Here is an 11974-nt window from a genome sequence, read left to right on the forward strand (position 1 = left end):
GTTAAAGCCATTTTTTCTTATTATTCCAGTGATTTAATTCAATAAAATTATTTTAATATATGGTGTAACTTTTAATCGTATTGAAAGCAAAATAAAAAGATAGGTCTATTATTTCTATTAGGCTTCGATCATCATTATTTTCAATAATGTAAATTTGATGTTGTTAGAAGTACTTCTTTTGAGAAGACAAAATCTCGAGTACACGTGCCAAAAAGTACTGAGAGGATACAAGCTGATTACTTTTTGATTTAGGGCATATGCACGTTGCTTTAAAATGGCTGAGCTATGCTCGAGCTAGGTATATGACATGTTATTATAATCGTTAATATATTAAATATACGACCACTTTCACTGTTAATGTCATAACTTTTAGTAGTAATTTGATAGGTAGCGTTTTTAGACACTGTCGATAAAAATTTGCTTAGTGAGTATTACGTTTTCGATCCTGTAACAACCCAAATCTTATTATCTGTTTTTGACCCGTTACGTATTGTCGTCAGCTCCACAATTTTAAAACGCGTCTACTAAGGAGAAGTTTCCACACCGTTCTTCAACCAACGTAGGATCTCACATATCCTAATCTCTTTTGGTTTCTCTTAGATTGGAAAAAATTTATTTGCAACTTTTTCTGTTCGGTACGAGTTAGTTCCGTGGGCGAAAGAGAACCTTGTCTAAGATTCGACGAAGCCGAAAGACGAGTGAAAAAAGTATAACGAGATTCGGGTTTCTCTTAAAATCGATCATTATCGTGTCAAAACCATAATGCCCCACAGATCAAGAACTTGCAAACTAGCTTGAGGGTTCATACCATTTGGATAAGGTGTTCTTGTCAAAGTTCGTCATTTCAATCTTAATTTCTAAGAAATTTCATACCCAACTCTTCCAATCGCTTGGCGGAATTACCAAACACGACAGAATCGGAAGAGCCATCGAAGAAAAAACAGGGCCCCAATTGGGCGGTGCCATCGTCAACGGATCCCTTCCCTTAAATAACGATTTTCAATTCCATCTCTTCTCCGTGTGTTTCCGTCTTCTTGTTCCACTGTAATTCGAGCGACCCAACCAAACTTTGATTGCTCTCTTTCTCGCCCTGAATTGTTATCTCAAAAGCCTGAAAAGTTGAATTGAGAGAGAGAGAGAAAAGAAAAATTAGACACATACAGCAATAATTCCCACTTTTCTTTTTCCAACTATCTTCTATATCATTCTTTATTGCCAGCTCTGCGGCCCCGTCTTCTCCCATTCCGCTTTCTTGCGTTTCTTACTCACTCCTCTCTCCTCCACCCTTTGTTTCCAGAGGGTGTGTGTGGGAGATCTCCGTGCAGGTCAGCTGAATCAATTCGATTGCGCTTTGTTTATCGCTGATCTCGTCTTTAATCGCTAACCCCATGTGATTGTTCTTTTGATCTGGGTGTTTCTTCGTTTTGTTTTTGATTTTTTGTTTCTGGGTTTTGTTTGTTTGTTCTTGTTGTGTTCATATCTGGTTCAGATGCCCTCGAAGCTTTGATCTGATTGGTACATGCCACTTTGTGGCTTATTGTTGATTCTTTTATTGGTGATTTATAAATGTTTTGGACTTGTTCTATCTCATTTGGATGCGTTCTTACTGTGTACTTGAAGTTTGATATTGTAGTTCATCCATTATTTCGAGGAGAATCTAGCAACTTCGATATGGGTAATTGTTAGGCTAAGCAAATCTCCCAATTTAGAATTTCCAGATATCAATGCTGGATTACAGCAGCCGATATCGTCCAGTGCTAACAAAACAATGAGATTTGTTCTCTGGATTGTTCTTCCACATCTGAGATTTGGACTACAGCAGCTGACTTAATCTTAAAGAGCATACTGATTAAAATTTTGAGGGTTCAAGCAGAATGCATTGTTCTTGGTAAAAAAACATGGGATTGTCTCTTGTCAGAAGTTTTAAGGGAGTACTTTTGTCATTCATGTCTCCTAAACGATGTTTGCATCGGCATCGAGAAACTAAAATAGAAGGGCATCCTTGCTCATGGAATTCTCTAATGTGTGGTTAGTGGTGAAGATCAGTGACTGAACTTACATTGCCATGCTCAAAGGATTCTGTGAGATGAAGATCTAAGATGTTTGTTTGAGTGGCGATGTAAGGTCTAGCAAAGGGGGAAAATGCAAGAAAATACATTAAGAAATAGCTCATATTGTTTTGCTTGCATTGAATTTTATAAGTCTGTTCATGTATCTTTTATTTTATTGTTTTCCACTGATTTATCACCATTGTTCTCTGTTTGACACCCCTGTTTTCTCTCTTCTTGCAGTGAATCCTTGTGGCATATCCAGAGTTCAGATTCAGTAATTTAAAAACTGTCAGTTTCTCTTGAAACTAAAGAGATAGTCGCAGAGAAATATCCTCCAATGTCTAGCTCTGCCAAAGCCTTGGATCCTGCATTTCAGGCAGTTGGACAGAGAGTGTATCCTTAGAAAATTTCGAAACTTGTTCATCTGGAAAATAATGTTCTGTAATTCATTCGAGATTAGAGCTGTATACTTGTCGTGTTATTTGGATACTCATAATATGATAGTGCTATTCGATAGAATATTTTACTGTAGTTTCTTGTATGTGATGGATTATATTTAGAGCATGTCTCAGAAGTTTTAGATGTTGAACTTAATTTCCTGTAGTGGAACAGAAATCTGGCGAATTGAGAACTTTCAGCCTGTTCTGTTGCCAAAGTCGGACTATGGGAAATTTTACATGGGGGATAGTTACATAATACTGCAGGCATTTCATTCTAGTTCTTCTCGTCTTTAATGCTTGCGAATCTTGTGATATGTCTTTGTTATTGAACTAGATCTTTACTTTTTATGCAGACATCTCAGGGCAAAGGTGGTTCTTACCTCTATGATATACACTTTTGGATTGGAAGAGACACTAGTCAGGTATCATCTTCCTCCTTTCCTCATTGAGAACTGAAAGGTGAATTTTGTTTTATTAGGACTTAATTGTCTTTGGCTTTTGTGTTAGGATGAAGCAGGAACTGCGGCTATTAAAACCGTGGAGCTTGATGCGTCTCTTGGAGGACGTGCAGTACAACACAGAGAAATTCAAGGCCATGAATCAGAAAAATTCTTGTCATACTTCAAACCTTGTATCATACCATTGGAAGGAGGTGTCGCATCTGGATTTAAGAAACCCGAGGAAGAACAATTTGAAACACGATTGTATGTCTGTAGAGGAAAGCGAGTTATCCGAATGAAACAGGCACTTGATTTTTCTTTCCAGGAGTTTGTATATTCAACAGTGTTTCTTCCAGTGACAAGGAGTTTTGATGTTTGTTTTTGCATTTGGCTATCCAGGTTCCCTTTGCTCGTTCATCACTAAATCACGATGATGTGTTCATCTTGGACACCGAGAGCAAGATATTTCAGTTCAATGGTGCAAACTCTAATATCCAGGAGAGGGCAAAAGCTTTGGAAGTGGTTCAATTCTTGAAGGATAAAAATCACGAGGGGAAGTGCGATGTTGCAATTGTTGGTAGGAATAGAATATATACCAATGTTTTTTGACCATCCCCATGTTTTATAGTCCATCCGTGCCCCTTTCAATTATGTTTTTTATTCATGGTTGATGATTTCCATATTGCAATACATTGAGTTAAGCATTATTTTAAACATACTAGACGACGGGAAGTTGGATACAGAGTCGGACTCTGGTGAGTTTTGGGTCCTATTTGGTGGCTTTGCTCCTATTGGGAAGAAAATTGCTAGTGAAGACGACATAATTCCAGAATCTACTCCTGCTAAGCTTCACAGGTTTGTGTTGGCATTCCCTGATTTTAGTTTAAGAAGATTTATTGAATTTTCATGTGGCAAATGAGATTTAGATGGATAATGACTCCTAATAAAATCTATAGTCTTCCTAGCCTAATACAGTCCAGTAAGAAATTTATAATGAGCCTATTTTGATATTCACAAGCAAATGAACTCACGTGAGAAAGTATTAGATGATATTTTATCTCAGCATTCCTCCATTTTGATGATTTGCTCTTGTTTTGTTTAAGATTTTTTTTTTGAAGAAGCATAGAAGATCATTGGAATATAAAGTTTTCTGTGATTAATGATCTTTTCTTAACTTTGGGATTTGAACCTCACTCCTGGAAGCACATATTTCTAATTTTTGTCGATTTTGTTTAGCGTTGATGGTGGTGAAGTAAAAGTTGTTGATGGCGAACTATCGAAATCCCTGTTGGAAAATAATAAGTGTTATCTGCTGGACTGCGGTGCTGAAGTATTTGTCTGGGTTGGAAGAGTGACGCAAGTAGAGGAGCGAAAAGCAGCAATTCAAGTAGCCGAGGTAAGCCCCCGTGCCAAAATTTCTACTAATTAACGTTATGTACGGGATTTATCAAAACAATACTTTATATTCAGGAATTTATTGCCAGCCAGAATAGGCCAAAGGCAACTCGTGTTACTCGGGTTATACAAGGTTATGAAACACATTCTTTTAAGTCCAACTTCGAGTCCTGGCCAGTTGGATCAGCGACTACCGGTGCTGAGGAAGGAAGGGGAAAAGTAGCTGGTAGTTATCACATCCAATTTATAAAATGAGTTTTCTATTTTGCTTGCTTCAGTATTATTCAATATGGTACTCTTTTTGTAAATAGCTCTATTGAAGCAACAAGGTCTTGGTCTCAAGGGGCTATCAAAGAGTGCACCAGTGAATGAGGAAGTTCCACCCTTGCTGGAGGGAGGTGGAAAAATGGAGGTTTAAATGATACTCAGTTTTGGTTGTTTAAAATGACTGAATTAGTTTTGATTGTTTAATTGGGTTCTTGATGGTTTTCATTCTCCAGGTATGGCGAATCAATGGCAGTGCCAAAACTCCATTGCCAGAAGAGGATATTGGTAAATTTTACAGTGGAGACTGCTACATCATTCTTTATACCTACCACTCTGGTGAGAGGAAAGAAGATTATTTCTTGTGCTCTTGGTTTGGAAAGGACAGCATTGAGGTTAGTCAGCTTAGGATTTATTTCGAGAAAATCTAACTATTATAAAGTATACGCTTTAACTTGCAATGTGGTTGTGAGATCCCACATTGGTTGGAGAGGGGAACGAACCATTCCTTATAAGGGTGTGGAAACCTCTCACTAGTAGACGCGTTTTAAACCTGTGAGACTGACGGCGATACGTAACGCGCCAAAGCAGACAATATCTGCTAGCGGTAGGCTTTGGTTGTTACAAATGGTATCAGAGCCAGACACCAGATGGTGTGCCAGCGAGGACGCTGGGTCCCCACGGGGGTGGATCGTGATATCCGACATCGGTTGGAGAGGAGAACGAAGCATTCCTTATAAGGGTGTGGAAACCTCTCCCTAGTAGACGCATTCTAGCCTTCACTATTGTGTGATACACTTTGGAGGATCTTTCTTTAATTTCCTTGGCTTTAGGTGGATTCTCATCACCATAGTATTTTCCTTGATCTAATGAAAGTCACTATTGTTTCCTATAAAAAAAATTTGCTTGTAATCCGTACAAAAAGTGTGGGGATGTTTTCTCATTAACCTAACATTTCAATTTCATAACACATTTAAGTGCATTTGTGCATAAACATGTGTTTATTGTTTAATTGCTGTCAAACCATTTCTTATATATTTCAAACCTCAGGAAGATCAAAAGATGGCGACACGGTTGACTAATACAATGTTCAACTCACTGAAAGGGAGGCCTGTTCAGGTAACATAATCATAAAGTATAGATGATAAAATAGTTTCTACCTTTGAAATTTTCCTTATCATATTTTCTTGCAGGGTCGCATATTTGAAGGCAAAGAGCCACCCCAATTTATTGCCCTCTTTCAACCTTTTGTAGTCCTCAAGGTGATGTCGTTTCCTTTACAAGGTTCTGATGTGGGACTGAGAGGGTCCCTGAGTGAGAGATAACCATCATTTTCTTAATGAACTTTGCTGTAGGGTGGCTTGAGCTCTAGTTACAAGAAAGTCATTGCAGATAAAGCTTTGGCTGATGAAACTTACACGGCAGATTCTGTTGCCCTCATTAGGATATCTCAAACATCCATTCACAACAATAAAGCAGTGCAAGTTGAAGCTGTATGTTCTAGTGATTTTGATAATTTTTTTGGCTATGTTACCTGCAGTTCATGCTATTTTAGATGCCTTTCAATCATCCCTCTCGATGTTTGAAATATATATGTGCATATATATTCAAGCTGACTGGAAATGATGTTATAACATTGTCATTGGGAATGCCCCATGTTTATGCTGAAAGTCTCTAATTTAAGCCATTAATATTAACATTCAAGTGTTACGGTAATGTCTAAACTTCTGATTCTTTAGGTTGCGACGTCATTGAACTCTATGGAGTGTTTTGTCCTGCAATCTGGCTCTTCCATTTTCTCATGGCATGGAAACCAAAGTACATTCGAGCAGCAACAGTTAGCTGCAAAAGTCGCAGAGTTTCTAAAGGTAAGGTCTCAAACATTTTATCCTCGAATGGTTACAAATCTTCCTTTGCACGTGTCACATCCAAACTTTTGTTTGGACTACGAGTTTGTGTCTGACAAACAGTGGATAATTTGACATTTGGGTTACTTATTAAGCACTATAGTCACTCCACGTCAGGTACTAGTTCGACAATTTGGATGTCCAGAACAGCTGAGATGTCTTATCAGACGATAGTGAGTATTTGTTGAGCACAATGGATATGTATTGGACACTTATGAACATATGTAAAAGAATTTATTGACACTTGAGCTTAAGTGTTCAAACGTTTATTTATTTGTTTACTTTCTAAAAAAATGAACAAAAAGAAATATATGTCCATCATTATTGAAGAGAAATATATAAAATTGGGGTTTTAAGCATATTGATACATTTTTTTTTTCATGGAAACGGTGAGATTCAACGTCGGTTTGGGAGGAGAAAGAAGTATTCTTTATAAGGGTGTGGAAACCTCTCCATAGCAGACACTTTTAAAAACCTTGAGGGGAAGTCTAGAAAGGAAAGTTCAAAGAGGATATAATATCTACTAGCCGTAGACTTGGGCTATTATAAATGGTATCAGAGCCAGACACGCGGTGTGCCAGTGAGGGCGCTGTGCCACGAAGGGGAGTGGATAGTGAGATCCCACGTTGATTGGAGAGAGGAACGAGTACCAGCGAGGATGCTAGGCCCCGAAAGAGGGTGGATTGCGAGATCCCACATCGGTTGGGGAGGAGAATGAATCATTCTTTATAAGGGTGTAGAAGCCTCTCCCTAGCAAACACAGTTTAAAAACCTTGTGGGGAAGCCTAAAAGGGAAAGCTCAAAGATGACAATATCTACTAGCGGTGGGCTTGGACTATTATAGAAACTTTTTCTAAGAGTTAAAATAATGGAAATGCTAAGGACACAAAAGGGCATACAAAAAGATAGCCCAACAAAAGGAGCCAAACCAAAGTTACAATAGTAGATTTTCTTGTATGCCTTTTCTTTCATCTTTCGATAATTACAGATTAAGAAGTATCGTTTTTTAGTGTTTGAAGATATCTTGTCTCGTTCTTCTTTTCGTATATGTATACTGATATTTGTTAACTCGGTTGTTATTTTGTCTCTAACACAGCCAGGTGCTACTGTGAAACATGCAAAGGAAGGAACAGAGAGTTCAACCTTCTGGTTTCCACTTGGAGGGAAACAAAGTTACAACAGTAAAAAAGTATCTCAGGATATTGTCAGGGATCCCCACTTGTATGCATTTTCGTTCAGTCAAGGTGACATAGGTTCTTTTGTACGTTACAAGAAATTATCTCATTTGGAATTCAACTGTTATCATTGCTGACTTTTCATTTTTAACTGCTTCCCTGTTGGTGGTTGATCTTCGCATTTGTTCTTAAAGGAAAGTTCCAGGTGAATATTTGTATTCCTTGTTAATGAAAAAGTTTACCAGATGCAGTATTATGATCTTAAATTTCTCATGCGCAGGTAGAGGAAATTTACAACTTTTCTCAAGATGATCTGTTGACAGAGGATATCTTGATACTTGACACTCAAGCTGAAGTGTTTATATGGATTGGTCATTCCGTTGACCCGAAAGAAAAGCAAAATGCTTGGGAAATTGGTCAGGTAGGAGTCGTAGAACTATATCGTGTACATTTCAATTTGCTTTGATTCATGTCGCGTGTCGTTTTTTTTTTTTTTTTTCCAGAAATATGTGGAGATGGCTGCATGTCTAGAGGGATTGTCTCCTAACGTGCCGTTGTATAAAGTCTCGGAAGGAAACGAGCCATGCTTCTTCACGACGTACTTCTCATGGGATTATTCCAAGGCCATTGTATGTGCTCGAACTATGATTACTCATTTATTGCTTAATCCTATAAATCTTAGCAAACTTTCAACAAATTTATGCTGTTGTTAGTTAGCCATGAAATTTTGATAATATGATCACTTCCATTCTCTGCTTGTAGTTACATACTCCGTTCTTTGAAAAAAAGGGAAAAGCAAAACCTTCAATAGCATCCTCTCGTAAGAACAAATAAATTTTGAAGCGTAGAAGCATCTAACACGGACTTTATCTTTAGCTATTACCGATTTGGTTCTTTGGGTATCCAAGTTAATTTGCACAAATGCTAGAAGCCCCTATGTGAGATTCCACATCAGTTGGAGAAGGGAACGAAACATTCCTTAAAAGGGTGTGAAAACCTCTCCTTAGTAGACGCATTTTAAAACCTTGAGGAAAAACCCAAAGAGGACAATATCTTATAGCGGTGGACTTAGGCTGTTACACCCTAAATACACACTTTATCGCAAAATGAAAATTAGCGTGTGCAATTGGAACGATTTATTTGAGTTGCCATATGCAGTGTTTTAATCTTTGGATGGAACCCAGGTTCAAGGGAACTCATTCCAAAAGAAGGTGACTTTACTCTTTGGCATTGGACATAATGTGGAGGTAATCAACTTCCTCTAGCTTCTACCTAAAGAAGCCTCTGTTCTTGGTATGAGATTATAAAGATAATATTATCTGATTTTTCATGCTCTTGTTGAGATAGGAAAAGTCAAATGGGAACCAAGGAGGAGGACCAACGCAGAGAGCTTCAGCTTTAGCTGCCTTATCGTCTGCATTTAATCCTTCTGCAGATAAATCCACCCACTTGGTAAATGACACAGCACAATAACTTCTTGTGTGTGTTTTTAAAGAGTAAGGGTAATTTCAAGTTGATTTGATTGGTCATTGATTGGCAGAGTCCAGATAAGTCCAATGGATCTAGCCAGGGAAGCGGTCCGAGGCAACGTGCTGAAGCTCTAGCTGCCTTGACCTCTGCTTTTAAGTCGTCGCCTGCAAAGACATCTTCTACATCGAGAGTATCAGGCAGAGGGAAAGGCTCACAAAGGGCAGCAGCTGTAGCTGCTCTTTCATCTGTTCTTACTGCTGAAAAGAAAAAGCCTAATGATTCTTCTCCTCCTCCAGAGAGTAATGTTCCAGGTTAGAAGACTTTTCCCGTTCGTTTCTCTATCGAAAAATTCGGGTGGATAACGGGTTAATCTTATAGCACCACGTTGCCTTCTAGCTCGCATTGATTTCTTGTTTTAGCTGTTAGTTTGAGTTAGATAAGTAAAGATTTGAATATTAAAGAACTGAATATGGTGCATTAAACGGTGGCAGCTGAACAAATAGAGAGCCCTGAAGAAGTCTTGGATCTTAAGGAGCGATGGGAAACGACTCCTGTATCGAAAAACTATTCCGATGATGCAGATGTAAATCAAGAGGGCCTGCAGGAAGAGAATGGTAGTCTAGCTGTTTTTAGTTACGATCGACTGAAGGCCAGATCCGATAACCCAGTGACCGGAATTGATCTGAAAAAGAGAGAGGTATGTCTCGTATTCGTTTTCTTGGCGAGTTAATACACATATTTTCCTTAGTTCCAACTGTTTGGGCATGTTTTCTTAGGCCTATCTCTCAGATGAAGAGTTCCAAACTGTATTTGGAACAACAAAAGAAGCATTCTATAAGTTGCCAAAATGGAAGCAAGACATGCAAAAGAAGAAAGCCGACTTGTTCTAGTGAACAAATCGAGATCGAACGAGAATATCGCTGCTCTCTAAGTATCAACTCTACATTTCTTCATCTATTTTGTTTTCAACTTGTTTATCTTGGTTGAGCTGAAATGTGTTGGCATTTTGATATTTGCCATTGTTGAACATAGTCATAGTTATTGTCATACACTTGTGCTGCTGCCTGGAGTGATCTTTTTTTTGCTCTTTTGATTCTGTATGACTCTTTGGTCATTGTTGCTGATTGGTATGTAATGTTCAGAAGTTGTAGAACACAGAACCAGGCAGCCAATTCTTTCATTTGGTCCTCTAGTAGTTTATTTGGAAGTTTCGCCCTACTGTCGTAGTTTTCATTTGCTAGTAGGTTGCGGGTTGTATATGAAATGATTACGTCGTATGCGTCGTTCTATTTTATACAAGGAATGACATATATTTTCTGTTGTTTGATATCATCTATATATCAGTATTGATATGCATCCAAGTTTGAAGTTGCTATTGAATTTCCCACCTTGTTCTTGTTGGCATTCAAGGGAATGAAATGGAGGAGTTCAGAGTCCTGATCTCATATCAGTTGGAGAGGGGAACGAAACATTCCTTATAAGGGTGTGGAACCTCTCCCTAATATACGTGTTTTAAAACCGTGAGGTTGACGACAATACGTAATAGGCTAAAGTGGACCATATCTACTAGTGGTGAGTTTGGGCTCTTATAAATGATATAAGAGCCAGACACTGGGTGGTGTGTCGGCGAGGACATTGGGCTCCTAAGAGAGTGGATTGTGAGATCCCACGTCGGTTGGAGAGGGGAACGAAGCATTCCTTATAAGGGTGTGGAACCTCTCCCTAACATATGTGTTTTAAAACCGTGAAGTTGATGACAATACGTAATAGGCCAAAGCGGACAATATCTGCTAGTGGTGAGTTTGGGTTGTTATAAATGATATCAAAGCCAGACACCGGGTGGTGTGTCAGTGAGGACGTTGGGGTCCTAAGGAGGTGGATTGTAAGATCCCACGTCGGTTGGAGAGGGAAATGAAGCATTCCTTGACAAGAGTGTGGAAATTTCTCCCTAACAAATGCTCAGAGACGATTAGCTCTAAAGCTACAGCGGAAGGAAATCGTGAGCTCGAGTTTCTTCTACCCTTCTCCTATTCTCTTCCAGCATTTTATCTAGCTTTTCTCTCTCTTTCCGTGCTTGTTCTTCTTTTTGTCTTGCAGCAGTAAGAGTGGCTTCTTTCTCTTTCTCAAGCTGCACATCAACATCATCAAACAACTTCTTGCGACTTTCTTCTGTTCGTCTCTGTATTTCTAATTTAGTCTCTTAAGAGTTTAGCCTTTCTTCAACATTCTCCTGAATTAATTCTTCCATCCTCCTAACTGCATCTTCTTCTAATTTCTTCAACTCTACTTCACGCCTTTCTCCCTAACTTTAAAATCGTGAAACAAAGTATTCCTTATAAGCGTGTGAAAATCTCTCCCTAACAATGCATTTTAAATATGTGAAACCGAGAACGAATATCAACCGACATATAAGATCTAAATTATTGTAGGACTAAAGTGGGGCATGAAAATTTGAACTTCCAACCTCAAGAAATGAGTACATATCAGTTACGGCCAAGGTACTCTCACTTTGGCCCTTGATTTCTCCTTAAAACACTCAGGTCTTCAACTTTAATTAAGAATGATTACCCGAACTAAACGTACATGTATTAATTAAGTATAATTTTGCGATGAAATCGATGAAGCAAAAGCACCATGAAAGTATATAATATAAGAGCTTGTAGTAACAAAGAGAAACAACATCTAATCATGCTATACATAACTTTTAACACATCTCAATATTTTCATATCTAAATCTAACCATTATTCTATAAATACAAGGGACAATAGACTTTTTAAATAAATGTCTAAATTACCCCCAAAAATAAATATTTTAAATGTGTCAATAATATA

General features: G+C 38.2%; 1 protein-coding gene across 1 annotated transcript; it reads left to right on the plus strand.

Annotated features, from left to right (window-relative positions):
• Positions 1-876: 876 nt before the first annotated feature.
• LOC111790223 (villin-3-like) lies at positions 877-10474 on the plus strand. The gene is made up of 24 exons (XM_087122294.1): positions 877-1325; positions 2292-2444; positions 2656-2755; positions 2845-2913; positions 2999-3235; positions 3331-3508; positions 3654-3786; positions 4168-4327; positions 4402-4552; positions 4638-4738; positions 4827-4985; positions 5641-5709; positions 5784-5852; positions 5946-6083; positions 6330-6458; positions 7594-7741; positions 7867-7877; positions 7953-8093; positions 8176-8301; positions 8857-8919; positions 9020-9124; positions 9213-9453; positions 9634-9839; positions 9919-10474. The coding sequence occupies exons 2-24, from the start codon at positions 2389-2391 to the stop codon at positions 10030-10032; spliced, it is 2904 nt and encodes a 967-aa protein (XP_086978420.1). The 5' UTR covers positions 877-1325; positions 2292-2388; the 3' UTR covers positions 10033-10474.
• Positions 10475-11974: the final 1500 nt, after the last annotated feature.

Source organism: Cucurbita pepo, chromosome 3 (genome assembly GCF_057944985.1).
Source record: "Cucurbita pepo subsp. pepo isolate OVF chromosome 3, ASM5794498v1, whole genome shotgun sequence".
Classification (NCBI taxonomy): domain Eukaryota; kingdom Viridiplantae; phylum Streptophyta; class Magnoliopsida; order Cucurbitales; family Cucurbitaceae; genus Cucurbita; species Cucurbita pepo.